Below are 23,955 nucleotides of genomic sequence, written 5' to 3' on the forward strand. Positions count from 1 at the left end.
ATCCGTGGTTCAGCAAGGAAGTTTAAAGATAACATAACGATAAAAACTAAGGCATACCATATTACAAAAGCCAGAGGCAGGCTAGAAGATGGGAAACGTTTAAAGATCGACAAAGGATAACTAGAAATGTATTAAAAAGGGCAAAGGTAAATTATGAAAGAAAACTAGTACAAAATATAAAAAGGGATAGTAAAAGCTTCTATAAGAATATAAAAGGAAGACTTCCGGTTGCGGCTATGCGGAGCTAAGCCGCACGTTCGGCAGCTCCCACTTTAAAAGGACTTGTGGGCTCTTTTAAGGGCCCCAAACGGCCCTGATTCGACGATTCCCGGTGGATAAAGGGGTCTGGAACAAAACCCCCCGGGATTTATGGTGCGGACTCGAAGTGGGGCGAGGAGAAAAACGGCAGCAGCTCCCCTGGAAAAGCGGGGGAAGGTGGGCAAAATGGCGGCCGGTGGAGCCCCTGAGGAGTGGAGGCAGTGGGCGGAGGAGCAGCAGGCGGCCCTTCTGCGCTATTTCACGGAGCTGAAAGTGGAGTTGTTGGAATCCCTGAAAGTGACGACGAGTAAGCTGCTGGAGACCCAGACAACCCAGGGTGCAGCGATACTTGAGTTGCAGCAGCAGGCCTCTGAGCGCGAGGAGGAGGTTTCGGCCCTCGTGGGGAAGGTGGAGATACACGAGGCCCTTCATAAAAAGTGGCAAGATCGGTTTGAGGAGATGGAGCTTCGGTCACGGAGGAAGAACCTGCGGATCCTGGGCCTCGAGGAGGGGCTGGAGGGTCGGACCTGCCGGCCTATGTGGCCATGATGTTGAACTCGCTGGTGGGGGCAGGATCCTTCCATATGACCCTGGAGCTGGAGGGAGCCCACAGAGTACTGGCCAGGTGGCCTAAGGCGAATGAACCCCCGCGGGCGGTGCTGGTGCGGTTCCATCAGTTCAGTGACCGGGGGTGTGTTCTCCGATGGGCCAAGAAGGTGAGGAGTAGTAAGTGGGAGAATTCGGTAGTGCGTATCTATCAGGACTGGAGTGCGGAGGTGGCCAAGCGGAGAGCCGGGTTTAACCGGACGAAGGCGGTGCTCCATGGAAAGCAGGTGGAGTTTGGCATGTTGCCGCCTGCGCGCCTGTGGGTCACCTACAAGGACCAGCATCACTACTTTGAGTCCCCGAAGGAAGCGTGGGCCTTTGTGCAGGCTGAAAAGCTGGACTCGAACTAGAGATTGGGGGCTGTGGGAGTTTTTCTATTCTATTCATGCATCATTGTTTATGCTGTAGCGGGTTATTCTGTTTGCTTTTGTTTTTTCCCGCTTTCGGATGATGTTGGTTATGGTTTTGTGTTCTAAGGGGGGTACTGGGGTTTGTGGTTGATCTGTGTCTTTGTTTGTATGGAGTTGGTGGTTGGGTTGGGACTGCGGTTTGGGAGCTGCGTTGGTGGGGTGGGGCAGTGTGAAAGCGCTGGCTTTTCTCTGGTTTCCCGCGCTGCGGGACGAGGAGCTGGAGCTGGTGGCGAGGGGCGTGGTTATTAGACCGGGTTTCCCACGCTGAAGCGGTGCCCAGGAGCTGATGCAGGGGAGGAGGGGGGACCTCATATCGGGAGGGGTCGGAGTTGGAGCGGGAGCTGCCGGGGTCAGCAGAAGTCAGCTGGCTCACAGGAGTACAGTGGAGGGAGAGTCGCGGCTAGGAGGGGTCCTAGCCGGGGGGGGGTGGGGGGGGATACCGGGTTGCTGCTGGATTGGCCAGGGAGGAGCTTGGGGGGGGTCGGGGTGAGGTTCTATCGCCGTGGGAAACGGGCTGAATGGGTGATGGCCAGGGGCGAGCAGTCAATGGGTTATGGCTTGTCGACGGGGGAGGGGGGGCGGGGTGCCCCCTGATCCGGCTGATTACGTGGAAAGTGAGGGGGTTGAATGGGCCGGTTAAGCGGGCCCGGGTGTTCTCGCATCTGAAGGGGCTGAAGGCGGACGTGGCCATGCTCCAGGAGACCCACCTGAAGGTGGCGGACCAGGTCCGTCTGAGGAAGGGGTGGGTGGGGCAGGTTTTACACTCAGGGCTCGACTCAAAGAAGCGGGGGGTGGCAATCCTGGTGGGGAAGAGGGTGGTGTTTGAGGCATCTGAGGTTGTGGCTGATAGTGGCGGCAGATATGTGATGGTGAGCGGTAAGCTGCAGGGGGAGAGGGTGGTGTTGGTTAATGTGTACGCCCCAAATTGGGATGATGCTGGTTTCATGAGGCGTATGTTGGGCCGCATTCCTGGCCTGGAGGTGGGGGGCTTGATCATGGAGGGGGACTTCAATACGGTGCTGGATCCCCTACTGGATCGTTCTAGTTCAAGGACAGGCAGGAGGCCAGCGGCGGCCAAGGTATTGAGGGGGTTTATGGACCAGATGGGAGGAGTGGATCCCTGGAGGTTCGGGAGGCGAGGGCTCGGGAGTACTCCTTTTTCTCCCATGTGCACAGGGTTTATTCCCGTGTTGATTTCTTTGTTTTGAGCAGGGGACTGGTCCCGAGGGTGGAGGAGGCCGAATATTCGGCTATCTTGATTTCGGACCATGCTCCGCATTGGGTGGATCTAGAGATGGGGGAGGCGCGGGACCAGTGCCCGCTTTGGCGTCTGGACGTGGGGTTGGCTGATGAGGAGGTGTGTAGGAGGGTTCGGGGATGTATCGAGAGGTACCTCGAGGTCAATGATACTGGAGAGGTCCAGGTGGGGATGGTGTGGGAGGCTCTGAAGGCAGTGATTAGGGGGGAGCTGATCTCCATCCGAGCCCATAGGGAGAGGGGGGAGAGGAGGGAGAGGGAGAGACTGGTGGAGGAGCTGTTGAGTGTAGATAGGAGGTACGCGGAGGCCCCGGAGGAGGGATTGCTGGGGGAACGGTGTAGCTTGCAGGCCACGTTTGATTTATTGACCACCAGAAAGGCGGAGACACAGTGGAGGAAGGCGCAGGGAGCGGTCTATGAGTATGGAGAGAAGGCGAGCAGGATGCTGGCGCACCAGCTGCATAAGCGGGACGTGGCTAGAGAGATTTGTGGAGTGAAGGATAGAGATGGGAGTGTGGTGCGGCAGGGGGCAGAGGTCAATGAGGTCTTTAGGGACTTCTATAGGGAACAGTACCGGTCGGAGCCACCGGCGGTGGGAGGAGGAATGGAGAATTTTTTGGACAGGCTCCGATTTCCAAGGGTGCAGGAGGAGCAGGTAGAGGGACTGGGGGCGCCGATCGAGTTGGAGGAGCTGGTCAGTGGGATTGGCCAGATGCAGTCGGGGAAGGCGCCGGGACCGGATGGGTTCCCGGTTGAATTTTATAAGAAATATGCGGACCTGCTGGGCCCTCTGTTGGTCAGGACCTTTAACAAGGCATGGGAGGGGGGTGTTCTGCCCACGACGATGTCTCGGGCACTAATCTCCCTGATCCTGAAGCGTGATAAGGACCCCTTGCAGTGCAGTTCATACAGGCCGATTTCACTGCTGAATGTAGACGCCAAGTTGCTGGCGAAAATCGTGGCCACTAGAATAGAGGACTGGGTGCCGGGGGTGGTACATGATGATCAGACGGGTTTTGTGAAGGGGAGGCAGCTGAACAGTAACGTGCGAAGGCTGCTAAATGTGATAATGATGCCGGCAGCAGAAGGAGAGGCGGAGATTGTGGTGGCATTGGATGCGGAGAAGGCCTTTGACAGGGTTGAGTGGAGGTACTTGTGGGAGGTGTTGGAGAGGTTCGGGTTTGGGGTGGGGTTTATTAAATGGGTGAGGTTGCTGTACGAGGCCCCGATGGCGAGTGTAGCGACAAATGGGAGGAGGTCCGAGTACTTCAGGCTCCACTGTGGGACGAGGCAGGGGTGCCCCCTGTCCCCCTTGCTTTTTGCGCTGGCAATTGAGCCTCTTGCCATGGCTCTCAGGGAGTCGAGGAGGTGGTGGGGTTTGGTGCGAGGTGGGGAGAAGCACCGAGTGTCGCTGTATGCGGATGACTTGCTGTTGTATGTAGCAGACCCGGTGGGGGGAATGCCGGAGGTGATGGAGATTCTTGCTGAGTTTGGGAGTTTCTCGGGATATAAATTGAACCTGGGCAAGAATGAGCTGTTTGTCGTACACCCGGGAGATCAGGAGGAGGGGATTGGCAGGCTCCCGCTAAAGAGGGCAGTGAGGAGTTTTAGGTACCTGGGGGTTCAGGTGGCTAGGAGCTGGGGGACTCTGCACAAGCTCAATTTTACTAGGTTGGTGGAGCAGATGGAGGAGGAATTTAAAAGGTGGGACATGCTGCCGTTGTTGTTGGCGGGTAGAGTACAGTCCGTTAAAATGACGGTGCTCCCGAGGTTTTTGTTTTTGTTTTAGTGCCTCCCCATTTTCATTCCAAGGGCCTTTTTTAGGAGGGTGAACAGCAGCATTCTGGGATTTGTTTGGGCGCACGGGACTCCGAGGGTAAGGAGGGTCTTTTTGGAGCGGGGCAGGGATAGAGGGGGGCTGGTGCTGCCCAACCTCTCTGGTCTATTGGGCGGCTAATGTCTCGATGGTACAAATGGGTAATGGAGGGGGAGGGGGCAGCATGGAAAAGGATGGAGAAGGCGTCCTGCGGAGGCACGAGCCTGAAGGCACTGGTAACGGCTCCGTTGCCGCTCCCTCCAACGAGGTACACCACGAGCCCGGTGGTGGCGGCCACCCCAAAAATTTGGGGGCAGTGGAGGCGACACAGGGGGGAAGTGGGGGGCTCGGTGGAGGCCCCGCTGCGGGGGAACCACCGGTTTGTCCCAGGGAACATGGATGGCGGGTTCCTGGGGTGGCACAGGGCGGGCATTAGGAAGTTGGGAGACCTGTTTATTGACGGGAGGTTCGCGAGCCTTGGTGAACTGGAGGAGAAGTTTGAGCTCCCCCCCGGGGAATATGTTCAGGTACCTTCAGGTCAAGGCGTTTGCTAGGCGACAGGTGGAGGGGTTCCCTTTGCTGCCCCCGTGGGGGCAAGGGATAGGGTGCTTTCGGGGGCGTGGGTCGGGGATGGGAAGGTGTCTGACATCTACCAGGTAATGCAGGAGGTGGGGGAGGCATCGGTAGAGGAGCTGAAGGCTAAGTGGGAGGTGGAGCTGGGGGAGCAGATTGAGGAGGGGACATGGGCGGACGCCCTGGAGAGGGTGAACTCCTCCTCTTCATGTGCGAGACTTAGTCTCATCCAGTTCAAGGTGCTACACTGGGCTCACATGTCTGGATCTAGGATGAGTAGGTTCTTTGGGGGCGAAGACAGGTGCGTCAGGTGTTCGGGGAGTCCAGCGAACCATGCCCATATGTTCTGGGCATGCCCGGCACTGGAGTAGTTCTGGAAGGGGGTGGTGGGGACGGTGTCGAGGGTGGTGGGATCCAGGGTCAAGCCAGACTGGGGACTCGTGATATTTGAGGTTGGGGTGGAGCCGGGAGTGCAGGAGGCGAAAGAGGCCGATGTCTTGGCCTTTGCGTCCCTAGTAGCCCGGCAGAGGATCTTGCTGCAGTGGAAAGATGCAAGACCTCCGAGTGTGGAGACCTGGATTAATGACATGGCGGGATTCATTAAATTGGAGAGGGTCAAGTTCGCCCTGAGGGGGTCGGTACAAGGGTTCTTTAGGAGGTGGCAGCCTTTCCTCGACTTTCTGGCTCAACGATAAGGTACTAGGTCAGCAGCAGCAGCAACCCGGGGGAGGCGGGGGGGGGGGGGGGGGGGGGGGGGAGGCGGGGGGTTTAGGGGGATAGTGTTTAAGTTAATTTGCTTATTGTTAATTTATTCTGTTGTTTATTGGGGTTGGGGCGGTGGGGGGGTTTGTTATATGCGTTGTTACGGGTGCCGGGGGGTTTATTATTATTATTGTTATTATTGTTTTGTTGATATATATTTTTCAAAAACTTCCAATAAAAATTATTTTTAAAAAAAAGAATATAAAAGGAAAAAGCTAAAGTGAATGTTGGTCCCTTGGAGGATGCGATTGGGGAGTTAATAGTGGGGAACACAGAAATGGTGGAGATGCTAAATCAACATTTTGTCATGGGGAGAGTCCCCAGCTATTCTTCAATATCGCGCTGTGGCATCAACCCCATATTTCACAATTTGTGCTTTTTGTTCGATGTTTATTTGGACATTTTACTCTCCACACCCCAGAAACAGTCGTGTAATTTCCCTGGAGATGCTCGGAAAATTGGAAGTTCCCTTCTGTGTTCACTGAGGGCACAATCTTCCCAGTCTCTCAAGGGCTGAAGCTGGGAGTGGAGGGAAATTTACAGATGTTAGTTTGTTTGTTATTTACAGCATAGAAGGAGGCCATTCGGCCCATCGTGTCTGCACTGGCTCCCAAAAGACCAACCTAGCTAGTCTCATTCCCCAGCCCTATCTAAATTCATCACTTTCAAATATATATCCAGCTCTCTTTTCAAACCTCCTATGGAATCCATCTCCCAAACCCCAACAACTCTCTGAGTAAAGAAGGTTCTCCGTTTCTCACTCCTAGCTCTCTTGCTGATCATTTTGACCCCCTAGTCACTGATATATCAACTAATGGAAACTGAATATCTTTCTTTACTCTGTCAAAATTGTTCACAATTGTGAACACCTCAATAAGGTTGCTTCTCTCCTCCAAGGAGAACAAGCCCAATTTCACCAATCCTTCCTTGTATCTAAAATTCCTCAGTCCTGGTATCATTCTAGTAAATTAGCGTTAGTGTTGGATTTGCAGGCTGACAGATTCCTGTCTCCAGAAACAGCTCATCACTTGCAAATAATGCTACCTGCCAAACCGCAGTAGGTATAGCCCAACTGGTACAACTGAATGTCCATTTGTGGGCTGATTGGAGACACCACCAGAATCTTCTTGGTGGTGTGACTGAGCTCTCAATGAAGGATCAAGCCCAGCAAGTGTCTCGAGGCAGCCTGCTAGCAGTTTGCTTGATGGGGCCTGTGAGGCCTCCTGCACGAACAACCCACATTGAAGCCACTGCCATCAGTGGATCGCAGGGAAAGCCCCTCACAGGGGTGGCCTCGCAGCTGTGACCAGGGGTTTATTTTTCTCAGGATTCCAAGCTAACAGTGTGCACCTCACCCTACAGAAAGGCTTCAGTAACCTAATTGGGCCTAAAGCCTTAGGGACCATCCTTAAAAAGGGGAGAGATGGAGGCAGCTTCAATTGGCTGTTTTCAGGAAAATCTCCCAGGCGGACACGCTGGCAGCCAGTGTAGGATCAGGAGCTGGAAATGCTCTGATCCCACCTCCCAAAACCATATTTCCTGATGTGCCAGGATCTTCCTCCCTCAAAAGTGGAGCACGGTCCCTTTAAGAGATGCGCCATCTGGTGGCCAATCCGCCCCTGGAGCAGAAGCAGGGACCTCAGTGGATGGAGGGGCAAACTGGGGTCGGTCACAGTCCCAAGGCTGAGGGGGGTAACGTTGCTGCTGATCACAGCTTCATTTGGTTAGCTAATTGCAACAAAACAAAAATGTTTGTGTGTGTGCATTTCGTGGAGTTTGAAAGCTGACAGGTTAACAGACACACACAGTGCTAATTATTGCAGCATCTCTTTTAAAGGATACTTTAGTTAAAGTTTAAAAAAAGATACATTCCTGGGCGCTTTTCTTCTGAAGTTGGGAGGGGCAGTGAGAGGAATCGCCCCCCCCCCCCCCCAAGAGGGCAGCCTGGCATTTGTAGCGGTGCTGGATTGAGCTCCTGCATTTTACTGATGGTCAAGAGGAAAGGCCGGGCTTACCGAAGGAGGAAGCGGAGAGTGAGCCCGCAGCGCAGAGGCAGCCAGGGGCTGGAGGCTGCAGGTAAAGGGCTGGGTGGGTGGGTGGGGGAGAGAGCGGGGGCATTGGCAGCTGGCACTGTGTGAGTGTGTGTCCCACCCCCCAGCAGTGCCCTCTGCCTGGGCACAGAGCGGCTCCGCAAGGCCTGGCAGTCACCTCGCTACATTATACTGCAGTCCCCCTCCTTGAGCTTGGGGGCTGGGGGAGGATCGCCGCCTGCCGGCAAGTCCCAGAACAACTGGGCATGAATGGAGTCCCGCGGGGGGTGGGAAAGGCTGCATTAAGTGTCAAACAGCCTGTGGCAGCATTTGGGGATCAAGTGCAAAATTGGGTGCATTACAAATTCTTAGTGAGAAGGAGAGAACACTGACCAACCACAGGAGGCTTCCTGCAAATAGACAGGACAGATCCTCAAGCAGGTATTAATTGCAGCAGGTATTAATTGCAGCAGGGGTTGTCTTGCGCCTCCTTGCCCAAGGAGAGAATGAGGTTATTTTGATGTTGATATTTCTCCTTGACCTTAATGTTTCGATTGGTATTAATTTCCAGTCTGGCCTAATTATGTGGTTAGTTGTATGATCTGGACCAGGGTTCCTGCTCCTGATTGCTACCTACTAATACCCTATAAATAAATGTCTTGTGTATTAAAACCTTGCCAGATTTTGGCTGCACGCCTGCACCCCTCTTTTGATACCCACAATCCAGGTTGGTGAATGGACTGCCCTGTGTAATCATACCTCAATGTGAATTGCTATCTTCAACAAAAGGGGAGGGGGGGGGGGGGGACGCAGAGAAGAAATATGCTTTACCACTTGGGAGGGAATGTGCATTTGTGTTAAATATTAATTTAGCTTTGGCCAGATCAATAAACTTGATGTAGACTAAATGTAATAACCTGTAAGAATGTAATTAAGTCTGTCAATTTTGCACAGCCAACATCAGTCATGAGTTGGATTATGTACAGCTGAGGAAATGGCTGAAAAAGAAAGGCTTCAATGACTTCTACTTGGTGCCAGCAAACTTTCCAGGTACATGAGTTCACTGTTTTTAAGCTTCCACTTCTCCCTCCCCTTCCTACTATATTTAAAGTAAGTAAAGTAATATATTAGTTAGCGGGGCACAAATGACACTTTATTTTGTGCTCGCATTACTTGGAGGCAGTATGCAGTATTTTACAGTATATGAGAATTTGCTACTTAGATGTGCAATGCTCTATTAAATATAGTAAGAAGTCTTACAACACCAGGTTAAAGTCCAACAGGTTTGTTTCAAACACGAGCTTTCGGAGCGCAGCTCCTTCCTCAGGTGAATGGCGAGGTATGTTCCAGAAACATTTATATAGACAAAGTCAGAGATGCTGGACAATGCTTGGAATGTGTGCATTTGCAGGTAATCAAATCATTACAGATCCAGGGAGAGGGATAATCACAGGTTAAAGAGGTGTGAATTGTCTCAAGCCAGAACAGTTGGTAGGATTTTGCAAGTCCAGGCCAGATGGTGGGGGGTGGATGTAATGCGACATGAATCCAAGATCCCTGTTGAGGCCGCACTCATGCGTGCGGAACTTAGCTATAAGTTTTTGCTCGGCAATTCTGCGTTGTCGTGTGTCCTGAAGACCGCCTTGGAGAACGCTCGGAGATCAGAGGCTGAATGCCTTTGACTGCTGAAGTGTTCCCCGACTGAAAGGGAACATTCCTGCCTGGTGATTGTTGCACGATGCCCGTTCATTCGTTGTCGCAGTGTCTGCATGGTCTCGCCAATGTACCACGCTTCGGGGCATCCTTTCCTGCAGGAACGAATGAACGGGCATGTGCGACAATCACCAGGCAGGAATGTTCCCTTCCAGTCGGGGAACACTTCAGCAGTCAAGGGCATTCAGCCTCTGATCTCCGGGTAAGCATTCTCCAAGGCGGCCTTCAGGACACGCGACAACGCAGAATTGCCGAACAAAAACTTATAGCTAAGTTCCGCACGCATGTGTGCGGCCTCAACAGGGATCTTGGATTCATGTTGCATTACATACACCCCCCACCATCTGGCCTGGGCTTGCAAAATCCTACCAACTGTTCTGGCTTGAAACAATTCACACCGCTTTAACCTGTGATTATCCCTCTCCCTGGATCTGTAATGATTTGATTACCTGCAAATGCTCGCATTCCAAGCATTGTCCAGCATCTCTGACTTTGTCTATATAAATGTTTCTGGAACATACCTCACCATTCACCTGAGGAAGGAGCTGCGCTCTGAAAGCTCGTGTTTGAAACAAACCTGTTGGACTTTAACCTGGTGTTGTAAGACTTCTTACTGTGCTCACCCCAGTCCAACGCCGGCATCTCCACATCATGGTTATTAAATATATGCACAATAAGAAATTAGACTTAAAATGAAAACAAAGTTCTGGGAAAACTCAGCAGATCTGTATGCATCTGTGGAGAGACAAACAGAGTTAACCTTCGAGTTCAATGTAAGAAGAGTTATATTGGACTCAAACTCCAATTTTCTCTCCACAGATGCTGTCAGATCCTCCTGCTGAGGGTTTCCAGTACTTACTGCTTTATATCAAACCGCCAGCCTCTGTAGGATTTGGTTTTTTGCTTTTAGGGCATATTAGGCTTATCCACCATTCAGATTGGATTGATGCGTTTGGAATTGAGTATGGTCCCATTCATCTGCAGTCTGGTTTTGCCATAGAATAACAGCGAAGCGCAACTAGAAGGGTGCCTGTGGATCATGTTGATAAGTTTGCAACTTGCTTCTTTTGAAATCAACAGCAAAATTAAATCCTGTTTCAAAACAGCCGATTGAATGTGTGGCACGTTCAAAAACTATTGGTAACAGCTGTCCCCATCCCACCAGTTGTGAGGTCACAACTGGAGTATTGTATGTAGTTACAGGAAAGACATTATTGTTCTGGAGAGAGTGCAGAGGAGGTTTACAAGAATGTTGCCAAGGCTGGAAAAGTGTAGCTACAAGGAGAGATTGGATAGGTTGGGGTTATTTTCCTTGGGACCAAAGGCTGAGGGGTGACTTAATTGAGGTTTACAAAATTATGAGGGGAAGAGATAGAGTGAAAGGAATAAAATTGTTTCCCTTGTTGGATAATTCGCGAACCAGGGGACATAGATTCAAGATAAATGGCAGGAGATGTTGAGGGGACATGAGGAAGAACTTTTTTATACAGAGGGTCGTGGGAGTCTGGGATTTGCTGCCCGAGTTGGTGGTGGAGGCAGAGACTCTAAACTCTTTTAAAAAGATCTGCACCTTAAGTGCTGTAAGCTACGGACCGGATGCAGGAAGGTGGGATTAGTAAGGGCACCTGGGTGTCCTCGGGCTGTAGGGACAAGAAGGGCCGAGTGGCCTCCTTCTCTGCTGTAACTTTTCGATGGTTCTCTGGACAGATAAGTTGATATACTTTTTACAAAATGTGCACTTTACAGTCACAGATTGGTAGAAGCCTATTGGCAGATACCCAGTGCTATCGAAAGTGTCAGTACAGGTGTAGATAAATACCACATTTAAATGTCAGCACAGCTCAGTGTTCTCACTCTCGGTTCTGAATAACAAGGTTATGGATTCAAGCCCCATGCCATTATACTGTGCAACTTGATTAATATTTCAGTGCTCTCTCTCAGCTGATATCTCCTCCACAAAGTCTGTAGGAGCTCTGTTCAAGCTTTTGTGTTTTTAAATATTGATACACTTCTGAGGACCCTCCAACTTCTGAAAGACACACTGAGTTATCAAAAGGAAAAATAGTGATGTTGTTGCTGGAAACATATATTTGTTTCTGTTCACATCCAACAGTAAGACTAACTTAGTGCTAAGTCTACAGGTACAGAAATCCAATTATTTTGCAGATCTTTAGTGACCTGACCCTAGATTATTGCACACCCAGTTACTTGTATATTAATTATGCTGTTCTTTTTAGTTTTTAATGGTGCTATGTTAATCATAGAATCATAGAATTTACAGTGCAGAAGGAGGCTATTCGGCCCATCAAGTCTGCACTGGCCCTTGGAAAGAGCATTCTGCATAAGCCGATGTCTCCACACTATCCTTGTAACCCAGTGACCCCACCTAACCTTTTGAATACTAAGGTGCAATTTAGCATGGCCAATCCACCTAACCTGCACATCTTTGGACTACCCGGAGGAAACCCACGCAGACACGGGGAGAAAGTGCAGACTCCACACAGACAGTGACCCGAGGCCGGAATTCAACCCAGGTCCCTGGAGCTGTGAGGCAGCAGTGCCTCCATACCACCCAGAAAATGTAAAAATGTAGGATGTTGTTGGTAATCTATCTGTATATGAAGAAATTAAACAATAATACATATTTTTCCAGCAAACCAATCTGTAACCATTTGCGATGATTAAAGGGTAATTGTGTCCATTTTTTCTTGTACAGATATTGGTAGGGGACTAATGACCACAAAAGCTCTCCAGGTCAGTCATTCAAATAGTTAATTCCATTACCTTTTTAACAGGTTGCTGTTAGAATTATGAGGTTTATAATGTTTTGGGGCTGTGTCTTGAATTTGGGGTAAAAGAAGAAGGGCGTCCTGTAACTTGTGAAGTCTGCCTGACAACAGATTCAGGAAATGGGGCTGCTAAAGATGAAAGGAAGGCTTAGATTGTTTTCCTGGGCAAAAGTTATTCACACTATAAGACAATGACAAAGGCAGCTATGATGCCAGTGGACAGACTGCGAGTCTCCCACGTTCCAGAAACCTGTTGAGAATGTCGGCCTGTAAACAATTGTGCTTTAAACTGTCAACTTGCTTCCAAGCCGAGAGAGGTTTGGGCTGTCAAGGGTAGCTAATCAGCATTTGCACCTGGATACAAGGCCCATGTGACTCACGTTACCATCGGTAAAGCTGCAAAGAAAGCCATTGCAAAGATCCGGCTCTCCTAAAGTTTAATTGGATATCTCAGTCAGGTGGTTTTTGCCTGCCAGGGTCCGGCAGTGTGAGAGAGCAGCGAGAGGCCACAGGCCTCTGGTATACTGTGCTGGAAAGCAGGTGGAAACTTGCACTCGGACTGAAAAGACCAAATCCACGAGGAGTTAAAACAAATGTATACGGTTCGTCTAACTTGTGCTAGAGGTGGAATCTCAGTAATACTCTCACTGTGCGGGAAGGTTGTGGGGTTAGAAGTTACCAGGCTGAGAAAGGAAAATAAAGGCACTAAACCCTTGGGAGCTAAGAATCAGTTTGAAGTGGTTCTGGAAGAATTGAATGTCTATTTAAAGGACAATTTATATCTGTGAGATGCATTTTGGTGCCAGTCTGTGGTTTAAAGTGTAAGGTGCCTACAAAGATGGTGGGAGCGATCTAACGGCTGCGATGCGCCCAACCCGGTATGCGATGTGACCAGTGAATCTTGCGAGAGGCCGCTCGTGAGATTTACCCGGCTTGTTTATGCCTCAGGAGATCTAACGGGATTTTGCGGGATGTCACGATCTGGATCCCGCCCACAATGGGCAGGATCCAGATTTGCATATTTGAGTGTGCAGTCAGGCTCACTTGAATATTCTCTCGCAGAAATGAAGCAGAGTCCCATTTAATAGAGGGGTCGTTCTCTACGCTGCCAACGCCGGGAAACCCGCGGCTAACGCATCCCATGGGACTCTGTTTCATTTCCGTTAAATCATCCCAGTGTTTAGACAGCAGTGTTTTTAGTCTTTTGCGACAATAAATGTCTTGAATTATGAAGTCCTGCAATGTCATCCTTTCAGCTAATAACTGCAACCAACAAATTCATTTTTAAATGTTGTCAATCTCTGCAGAGATTGTAATATTACTATTAATTACTATTACCTACTATTAATTACTATTACTATTAATTATTATTACTATTATAATTATTTTTACTATTAATAATTTAATTACTATTAATTATAATTAATTACGATTAATTACTATTAGTTACTATTAATAATTATTACTATTATAATAATTATTACTATCGATAATTATTACTATTGCTATTAATAATTATTACTATTACTATTAATTATTATTAATTACTTACTATTAATTACTATTACTATTAATTGTAATATTACAGAGATTATAATATTAGAGGTTGTAATATTACAAGATGTAATATTACTTTCCTCCTCCTTACGTTTTAAAGTAAGGGGCAGGATATTTAGAGGGGATTTGAGGAAAAACCTTTACAGCCAGAGAGTGGTGGGAATCTGGAACTCGCTGTCTGAAAGGGTGGTAGAGGTGGGAACCCTCAAGATTTAAGAGGCATTTAGATGAGCATTTAAAACACCATCGCATACAAGACTATGGACCAAGTGCTAGAAAATGGGATTAGAATAAATAGGTGCTTGCTGGCCAGCACAGATACGATGGGCCAATGGGTCTCATTCTGTGCTGGAAAACTCTATGGGCGGGATTCTTTGATCCTGAGGCTATGTCTGCAGGTTCTGTCTGGTCTTATGACCAGAAAGTCGGCGGCGCCCCCACACCAATCCTCTGCCCAGTAGGGGGCTAGCAGCTGTGCAGCGTAAAGCCACCTGCGCATACAGCCAGAGAATGGCCGGGTCCGTGGCTGTGGCTGCACATGCGCACGGTGGCCGCCTGTGCCAGCCGCGCCATGCAACATGGCACCGGCCGCACGCAGACCCGGACTGTCATAAACTGCCCCCCGGCATCCAGCCTCATCACCCTCTGACTACCAGCTCCCAGCCCCCGCCGAAGACCCCCTGCCTGCGGAACGGCTGCCCCTGACTGTGGCGATGCTGGACACAGTCCGCAGCTGCACGCAAGGCCTCTGTACGGTGTGAGCACACGCGAGTAAAGCCATCGGGACACTCGGCCCATCGGGGGCAGAGTATCGGGGAGGCCTCGGGTGACGTCCTGAGGCCGTCCGCATGGCGTGCGGCGTGCTCTCCGAGTTTGTGAGAGGGTGGAGCATTGGAAAAACGGCACACCCCCCCTCCCCCAATTCCAGCGTAAATGGTGATTCTCCAGCCAATCGCCGAATACAATTTTGGTGTCAGTGATCGGAGAATCCAGATCTCCAGAAGCTATGACAATTTTAGAGTTTTAAATTGCATCCCAGAAGATCTTTGTTGTTTGATTTTGTTCCATACTTGCAAATATGAATAACCTAAACCTCATTTATTCCTGTTTCTTATTTAGCCAGGAGATCTGGTTATTAAATTACCTGAAAAGTGTCTGCTCACCACTACTACTGTCCTAAGCAGTTATTTGGGTGAATACATTGAGAGGTAAGTTGTGCCCCATGGTGCTAGATTGTGTTATAAAAATCCAGTGGAGGTCTTACTTTAAAAAAACAAATGACTTCTCTCAATGGAAACTAAGCATAATCCACCAGATAACTATAGAGGGATTGGAAATGTTCATTAATAGGTTCCTGAGCAAGACCAGTGGAGGGCGAGGGCAGGGTTCAAAGAGCACAGGTCACATCTCTTTTAATTCTTGTGCCATGTGATTCGTGCCTCGGTCAAGCATGCAAATAAATTCCAATTTAAGGAAGTTATTTGAGAATCCCAACAAGTATTAAAACTTTAAAGTGGGTTGGAAGACTGGAAGACTTTATGGGCAGCGCAAGTGGCTAGCACTGTGACTTCACAGCGCCAGGGTCCCAGGTTCGATTCCCCGCTGGATCACTGTCTGTGAGGAGACTGCACGTTCTTCCTGTGTCTGCGTGGGTTTCCTCCGGGTGCTCCGGTTTCCTCCCACAGAAATATTTGGATCCTCTGTCTTCAGGTGATGTCCCGGAGGACTGGAGAATAGCCAATGTTGTTCCTTTGTTTAAGAAGGGTAGCAAGGATAATCCAGGGAACTACAGGCTGGTGAGCCTTATATCTGTGGTAGGGAAATTACTAGAGAGAATTCTTCGAGACAGGATCTACTCCCATTTGGAAGCAAGGGGTCGTATTCGCGAGAGGCAGCACGGTTTTGTGAAGGGGAGGTCGTGTCTCACAAACTTGATAAGAGTTTTTCGAGGAGGTCACAAAGATGATTGATGCAGGTAGGGCAGTGGATGTTGTCTGTATGGACTTCAGTAAGGCCTTTGACAAGGTCCCTCATGGCAGACTGGTACAAAAAGTGAAGTCACATGGGGTCGGGGTGAGCTGGCAAGATGGATACAGAACTGGCTAGGTCATGGAAGGCAGAGAGTAGCAATGGAAGGGTGCTTTTCTGATTGGGGGGCTGTGTCTAGTGGTGTTCCGCAGGGATCAGTGCGGGGACCGTTGCTGTTCGTAAATATATAAATGATTTGGAGGAAAATGTAACTGGTCTGATTAGTAAGGTTACAGACGACACAAATGTTGGTGGAATTGCGGATAGCTATGAGGACTATCAGATACAGCAGGATTTAGATCGTTTGGAGACTTGGGCGGCGAGATGGCAGATGGAGCTTAATCCGGACAAATGTGAGGTAATGCATTTTGGAAGGTCTAATGCAGGTAGGGAATATACAGTGAATGGTAGAACCCTCAAGACCATTGACAGTCAGAGAGATCTTGGTGTACAGGTCCACAGGTCACTGAAAGGGGCAACACCGGTGGAGAAGTCAACAAGGTATATGACATGCTTGGCTTCATTGGCCGGGGCACTGAGTATAAGAATTGGAAAGTCATGTTCCAGCTGTATAGAACCTTAGTTAGGCCACACTTGGAGTATAGTATTCAATTCTGGTCGCCACACTACCAGAAGGATGTGGAGGCTTTAGAGAGGGTGCAGAAGAGATTTACCAGAATGTTGCCTGGTGTGGAGGGCATTAGCTTTGAGGAGAGGTTGAATAAACTTGTTCTCATTGGAACAAAGGTGGTTGAGGGGTGACCTGATAGAGGTCTACAGAATTATGAGGGGCATAGACAGAGTGGATAGTCAGAGACTTTTTTCCAGGGTAGGGGGGGGGGGGGGGGGGTCAATTACTAGGGGGCATAGGTTTAAGGTGCGAGGGGCAAGGTTTAGAGGAGATGTACGAGGCAAGTTTATTTACACAGAGGGTAGTGGGTGCCTGGAACTCGTTGCCGGAGGAGGTGGTGGAAGCAGGGACGATAGTGACGTTTAAGGGGCATCTTGTCAAATACATGAATAGGATAGGAATAGAGGGATACGGACCCCGGAAGTGTGGAAGATTTTAGTTTAGACGGGCAGCATGGTCGGCACAGGCTTGGAGGGCCGAAGGGCCTGTTCCTGTGCTGTACTTTTCTTTGTTCTTTGTTCACAGTCCAAAGACATGCAGGTTAGATGGATTGGCCATGATAAATTGCCCTTAGTGACCAAAAAGGTGAGGAGGGGTTATTGGGTTACGGGGATAGGGTGGAAATGAGGGCTTAAGTCGGTTGGTGCAGACTCGATGGGCCAAATGGCCTCCTTCTGCGCTGTATGTTCTATGCTCTAAAAGGGGAAGCTTGGAATTGGGGAAACTTGTCTTGAGCGCTCAGTTGCTTTCATGGAATTTGCTTAATTAAATAAGATGACATTGCTTCTGTTTTCCTAAATGATAGGGGGAATGGAAGAGAATCTCCTTTGGCTGCTTTGGCACTGAGGGGTTACTCAGTGAAGGAAGCTGAACTATTTCAGACAAAATGATTGTGCAGTTTGAATGAGCCACATAAGAATTGAGTAAAATGCTCCACTGAAGGCTGATTAACTCTCGCGATGAATTTGTTTAGTATGAGCTGACAGCATATCTGAGCCAGAGAACCATGTGCGACCTAGCGGAGGCATTGTGTAAGTGAACACAATCCTTCAATATTAGCTGCAACCGAGTGAATGTGATGCAACATGATAGATGCCCTTGAGTGTTCTTTGCCAATGCGTACCTATGACAGGTATTTGATCTACTCGGGACGTAGTTCAATTTAATAATTAAAAACAATCTTCATTTGAAATGTGATAGGTTTACCTCTGTCCCGCGACGCTCAGTCTACAGTTGTCCAGTGATGTTACCAAATCGTTTTATTTTTTCCCAGAATACATGGGCTTAAAGGGCTTCAAAACATCCTTCACTTTCTATTGAAACGTAGCGAAATGGGACCCAAGGGAAATCCACCAGTGAGCTAGCATGGATGTGATGAACCAACTGGTTCTGTGCTGTAAAATTAAATGATTCTGCAACTTACCTAATGGATTATAATTTGCTGTAGGAGTGAATCACAATTATGGATTTTAAGGTTTTTTTTGTGCAGCAAATTCCATTTCTGTATAATTCTAAAATGTAGCTTTTTGTTTCCAGGTGGAAGCCTCGTTTGTCTCCTCTCCAAGCCTTGTGTACTTTTCTCATTTCTGAGAGACATTTTGGGAGCCGGTCCTCATGGAAGCCCTATATTGATGTCTTACCCAAGACGTACACATGTCCAGTTTACTTGGCAGAGGAAGTAATCAGTCTGTTTCCCTGCCCTCTGGTTAAGAGGATTCAGCAGCAGAAGAGTGAGGTTCAGGAGCTGTACCTTACTTCCCAGTGCTTCTTCAGTTCATTGCAGCCCTTATTTTCCCAGCCCACGGAGAGTGTTTTCACTTATCATGCTTTCCGCTGGGCTTGGTGCAGTATCAACACTAGGACCGTTTATATGGAGCATGAGCAAAGTGAGTTCTTGTCGCGACAGCCTGATGTCTATGCCTTGGCACCCTACTTGGACCTGTTGAATCACAGTCCTTCTGCTCAGGTACGAAAACAGTTCGCGTCAACAAAAAAAGCAAATGTGCTTAAATTAAAATACATTGTCAGGAATTTTTTGTACATTCATGGTTGAAGCCAGCAGTGGTGGTTGCTTTCAAGTTAAATGGATTTAAATGACCTTTGAAAGGGTCTTGTTCCCATACCGCCATCGCTATCCCATCTTGGAAAGGTGGTTCACGTTTTTGATATGACTGATTTATATTGGCCGACTCAATTCTTTGCCAAACCTCTCTGAGCTCCCACCCATTGATGACCGCCACCTCCCTCTCAAACAGAATAAAATCCACCACATTCCCCCCCCCCCCCCCCCCCCCCCGCACTTTAGATCTGAAGACGGGTCAGACAGACTGGAAACTCGACACAGATGCTGCCAGACCTGCTGAGATGTTCCAGAATTTTCTGTTTTAATTTCAGATTCCCAACATCTGCAGTGTTTTGCATTTCATAAAATCCTATAATGCTGCCCGCCCTATACCAACATTGCAGCCAAAGCAACAGATACCTTTCTCTTCTGTACATATCCCTGCATTCATTTAAGATTTAGGTACATTTCCTGATGTTTTACTTTGTCATGTCCTCTTGTGTCCTTTGTTTTGACCCCCTCCTCTTGTTCTCCCCCCCCCCCTCCCCCCATCCACCCATTCTTCCAGTTGGCAGTCTTGCCAAATGCTTTACAGTTTCTTCTGCCAGGAACGAAATGTTAATATTATTCTCCACAGGGAGGAAATATCTGACTCTGAGCCAACCTGAGCTGTTGATCAATCTTCTCCTAGCAACTGTTTCAGAGCCAGATTGGCATCTGCCTGGGAGCAGGTACTGAGCTCTCTCTCTCTCTCTCTCTCTCTCTCTCAGCTTGCAGCCCCACTTTCTACCAGCAGATAGCCATGTGGGTATAGGTTGAGGAAAAAGGAACACACTGCCACACGCTGTCGGCAGCACAATTTAGAGGTTCAACGCAACAACGTGCATTTTTATGACATCTTTTCTATTGACACAAATCGGCCCAGGTTGCTTAAAAAAAAAACCCGAGCCAGACAGTGGATGCTGACCACGAAAATAGGTGTGACCGGGAGATCCTGAAAGCATGGTCAAAGAGAGAGGTTTTATCGAGGGTCTTAAAGGTGTAGAGGGGGTGGCCACACTGATGGGTTCAGGGGGCATTGCGGAGCATGGGGTGTAAAAGACTGACGGCGTGGCGCCATCATTGGGATGACGGGAACTGTGATAGCGACACACGATGCCGGAGTTACAAAGACGGAGAGTTCTTGTATGGCTTTTCGGGCTGACAGAGTTTGCAGAGTTGGAGGGAGGGCTGAGGCCATGGAGGGAGTTAAACACGAGGGTGACAATTTTAACTAGAAGGCATCAGGTGTAGGCATGAATCGGGCTTAACTTGTATTTCTCCTCTTTTCAGGTAACAGCCGCTTTCAACCGGATAACCAGACATTATGAAATCCGGACAGTCACAAAATGCAAGCGATACGAGCAGGTTTTCATCTGCTATGGACCACATGACAACCAGCGACTCCTACTGGAATATGGATTTCTTGCGAGCAGCAATCCACACAATGTCGTAAATGTCGATAAAGGTGAGGGCGAAAGGATCCCCATTTCCTCAGTGACCTTCTGCCCCTTTCCCAGTTTCCCAGCTGGAATTAAGGCTGAGAGGATAGGAATAGTTCTCCCAGCATCTGTAAATGATACTTAAAATTCAAACACTGGCAAGTGTGTGAGAACAAACATTGGGGGGAGGGAGGTGGTGTGGGGGGGGCAGGGATTGAAATGTTAATTTTATGTTCAGTCCAATATCCATTGACTTAATTACGAATAAAAATCACCCAGTGCTACACCAAATCCACACACTTGCCAATAATTTTATGATGTGGAGATGCCGGCGTTGGACTGGGGTAAGCAGAGTAAGAAGTCTTACAACACCAAGTCCAACAGGTTTGTTTGGAATCACTAACTTTCAGAGCGCAGCTCCTTCCTCGGGTGAATGAAGAGGTGGATTCCACAAACACATCAAGACAAAGTGAATGATACAAGATGATACTTTGAATGCGAGTCTTTCAGATAATTAAGTTTTCACTGGGCAGCATGGTAGCACAGTGGTCAGCACTGTTGCTTCACAGCTCCAGCGTCCCAGGTTCGATTCCCGACTTGGTTCACTGTCTGTGCGGAGTCTGCACGTTCTCCCCGTGTCTGCGTGGGTTACCTCCGGGTGCTCCGGTTTCTTTCCACAGTCCAAAGATGTGCAGGTTAGGTGGATTGACCATGCTAAATTGCCCTTAGTGTCCAAAAAGGTTAGGTGGGGTTACAGAGATAGGGTGGACGTGTGGGTTTAAGTACGGGTGCTCTTTCTAAGGGCCGGTGCAGACTCAATGGGCTGAATGGCCTCCTGCACTGTGAATTCTATGAAGGGATGGTTTAAAATTCGCTCCCTGACCGCCTGGGGATCCCCTTGGTGTCTCTTCACGATGGCCTCCTGAGATGAGTAACTCAACTCAGAGGGAACATGGATTTTGTAGTTCAGGTTTCTCCCTAGCCTGCATTTGTTGACATTAGTTGTTGAACAAATGGAGAAGTTCGAATTCTTCTTCCAAAGTTGAAGTCACATTTCTGACACTTGCTTTCAGATCTGCTTTGCAACCACATTTCGCAAAAGGACAAGCTGATGGACAGAAAGATGTTATTTCTACAGGATGAAGGCCTCCTGGGGTAAGTGTTGCTGTGTCTGAGTGGCCAGTTAAATAATTTTGAATAGGAATAGGGGTCACCTCCATCATACTTTAGCACAGTATGACGATGGGGTGGGGGGGGGGGGGGGGGACATTATTACTTGGAATGTGAGTCTAGTTGGGCTGGAGGATTAAGAGGAACTGAAAGTACAAATACACCAATCACTAAAGGTTGCACCATTGGTTAGCAAGGTCATAGAAACGCGAACCATGCACTTGGCTTTATTTCTGGAGGGACAAAATTGAAAAGTAGCGAAGTTAAAGATGTATAGAACATTGATGAGATCACAAGTACGGTGTGCAATTCCGGTTGACATGCTACAAAAAAGCTACAGAGGCACTGGAGAGGGTGGAGAAATTGACAAGAGTGATACCAGAAATGCGTGGATATGCATATCCGGAAAGGAATGACAGACTGGGCCTCTTTTCTCTTGAAAGAAGAAGATTAGGAAGTGACCTAATGGAGGTATTTAAAATCGTGAAATGTTTTGACAGAGTGGGCGCAGAGAGAACGATTCTTCTTGTGAGGAACAACACAACCAGAAACCGTCAATAAAAGACAGTCACCAAGACTTACGATAAGGAATTGAGCAGATATTACTTTACCCACAGGGTGGTGAGAATGTGAAGCTCACATTACCACAGGGAGTGGTTGAAGTGAATGGCATGGACACATTTATGGGGAGGCTAGATAATGTTATGGGCCAGGGTTTAGAACACTCCAAAGTATATTATGGAGTTCACCTGACCTATAACTGTTTGTTGAGTCTGGCCTCGATGAGCACAAGAGCCTGCCTTTCAGGTGTTATTCATTGGACTTCTTCGGCGCTTTTAGTCAATAAAACAAGCTTTATTCTAAGAATTTAGTTAATATTTGTATAAATACACACAGCAAGAATTTTTCTCAATTACAAGCATAAAGACCCCACATAGCTACAGTAATCTATGTGTAACCCTTAATGAATTCCCCCTTAACTGTTCCAATTCAATAACAAAATCCAAGTTTTCAAAGGCGTGGCCCAGCACACGGTATTCTCACTGGTAGAAGACTGTTATTATTGATACTCTTCCTTTTCAAACAGCAGATTTGAGTTCCTTCCAGAAAGCAATTATGTCTTTTAAGTTACCAAGCAGTCTGGAACAGCTTTTAAAATGAAGATAGAGAAAAACACTTCTTTCAACCTGTGCAGTTCAAACCAGTCCAAAACTCAAAGCGAAAGTAAAAACTCACAGAGCCAAACCTTTCTTAAAAGGACACTCCCATGATAAGCATATGAGAGAGAGAAGAGAATATCGGTGATGATAGTATTAAACGTGGAAAGATGGGAGAAGGCTCAGGGAGAGCATAAATGCCAGCATGGACTGGTTGGACCGAATGGCCTGTTTCTGTGCTGTATGTCCGATGTAATTCTATGTTAAGAAGAACTTGCTTTGCTATAGTATCGCTCACGTCCCCAGGTTGCTTTACAGCCAATCAAGACCTTTTGAAGCGCTCCAGGGAACATGCAACTAAAATTGTATTTGGTGAACTTCCACAAACAGCAATGAAATCAAGGGCCAGGTCATCCATTTTGTAGTTAGAATTTGTATTGTGGGATCATCGAGTGAGTAGCTATGCCGTACAAGATCATGACTTAAATCTCTTGATCTGTGCTAAGATGCCGGGCCAGATAAGATGCTGGGCAGACCCCAATATATGTTACGATACCGGATCAAGAACCACACTTTTTTAAATTCTTAAAACTGTGAGAAAAGGATACTTCCTTCCAGGAGTGATTCCGCTGAGCAATTAGTATATTTTATATTCAAACAAGTGTTATTCTTAACACCTGATTAAACACATTGACATCACAGAAAATAGCTTTTCAATTGCCAGTTAAATTATTTTTATAATAAAAGAAAACCCATTTTACTACTAACTTATGCCTTTTCTAGCTCCAATCAAGCAACACCCATCACAGGTGAAAAGTCACTTATGAATAAAGTTAGCAAACACAGGGTTACTTGCTATACCCCTGTATAGAGATTTGTTGAAAGGCTGCTCGAAGAGAGAGAGAGCCTTTCAGGAAACAGCCTGCAGATCCACTCAGATCCACTGACCGAAGTGTAAACACAGTATCTACTCTCCAGGGAATCTCCAGCGATCATATCAAAATTCCATTAGATTTCTCTTCATAAACACATACATGGGACAGGATTCTCCGTTTGGGCAACTTTGTTCCCCCGCCAGAGCTGAATTGCACCTGATTTGTATTTCTGCTGGGGCCACAAATCAGGAAGTGATTCCTAATCCTTAGCCATGCAAAATTTAGCATGGCAAGGATTGCGAGGGTTTCCCTAGCGAATCCCGCTTTCGGGCCGCCATTCTGAGCAGGCAGCCCGATAGGTCCTGAGTCTGGGCTCCCACCCCCCACAACACCATTCAGCCCCTTATGACAAAGCAATTCACCCCCTCCTCTCCCCTGCTGCCCCCACCAGAGACCCCCTAAATAAAGAGACCCCTGTCTGGAAGCTAGACAGCAGTCCAGGCAGAGGCAGTGAAAAGAATCACTGCTTTAACACTCACCTGGACAATACACCGGTTGGCTCAGACACAGGAAGCAGCACCTGAAAATTCTTGGAAAGAGAAAAACAGTCAGCTGGGTTTAAACCCCCTCAGATCCTTTTTTTAAAAAAATAATTGTTATTGAGATTTTCACAAAATATCAAAAACAGAAAATATCAACATGAAAACAGTATTAACAACAAAAACGAAAAAAAAAAAAAAACCCCAGAACCAACCTCCCCCTCCCCCCCCCCCCAAGTAA

The 23,955-nt window shown here is 48.1% G+C and overlaps 1 protein-coding gene across 6 annotated transcripts in view; it reads left to right on the forward strand.

Moving 5' to 3' along the window:
• The first annotated feature begins 7,200 nt into the window (after positions 1-7,200).
• The window catches only part of setd4 (SET domain containing 4), a 58,487-nt gene continuing 41,732 nt past the window's right edge, over positions 7,201-23,955 (forward strand). Inside the window, exons 1-8 of one of the 6 annotated variants that reach the window (XM_038801588.1) lie at positions 7,201-7,405; positions 8,667-8,762; positions 12,142-12,179; positions 14,891-14,979; positions 17,967-18,396; positions 19,825-19,999; positions 21,047-21,128; positions 21,644-21,979. In XM_038801588.1, the coding sequence (XP_038657516.1) occupies positions 7,225-7,405; positions 8,667-8,762; positions 12,142-12,179; positions 14,891-14,979; positions 17,967-18,396; positions 19,825-19,999; positions 21,047-21,128; positions 21,644-21,704 (1,152 nt within the window). In that variant the 5' untranslated portion in view covers positions 7,201-7,224 and the 3' untranslated portion in view covers positions 21,705-21,979. Of the gene's footprint in view, positions 7,759-8,666; positions 8,763-12,141; positions 12,180-14,890; positions 14,980-17,966; positions 18,397-19,824; positions 20,000-21,046; positions 21,129-21,643; positions 21,980-23,955 lie in introns of those variants that run through there. The other 5 variants (XR_005461202.1, XM_038801584.1, XM_038801585.1 and 2 more) reach the window with 5 other exon arrangements.

This window comes from Scyliorhinus canicula, chromosome 7 (genome assembly GCF_902713615.1).
Source record: "Scyliorhinus canicula chromosome 7, sScyCan1.1, whole genome shotgun sequence".
Classification (NCBI taxonomy): Eukaryota; Metazoa; Chordata; class Chondrichthyes; order Carcharhiniformes; family Scyliorhinidae; genus Scyliorhinus; species Scyliorhinus canicula.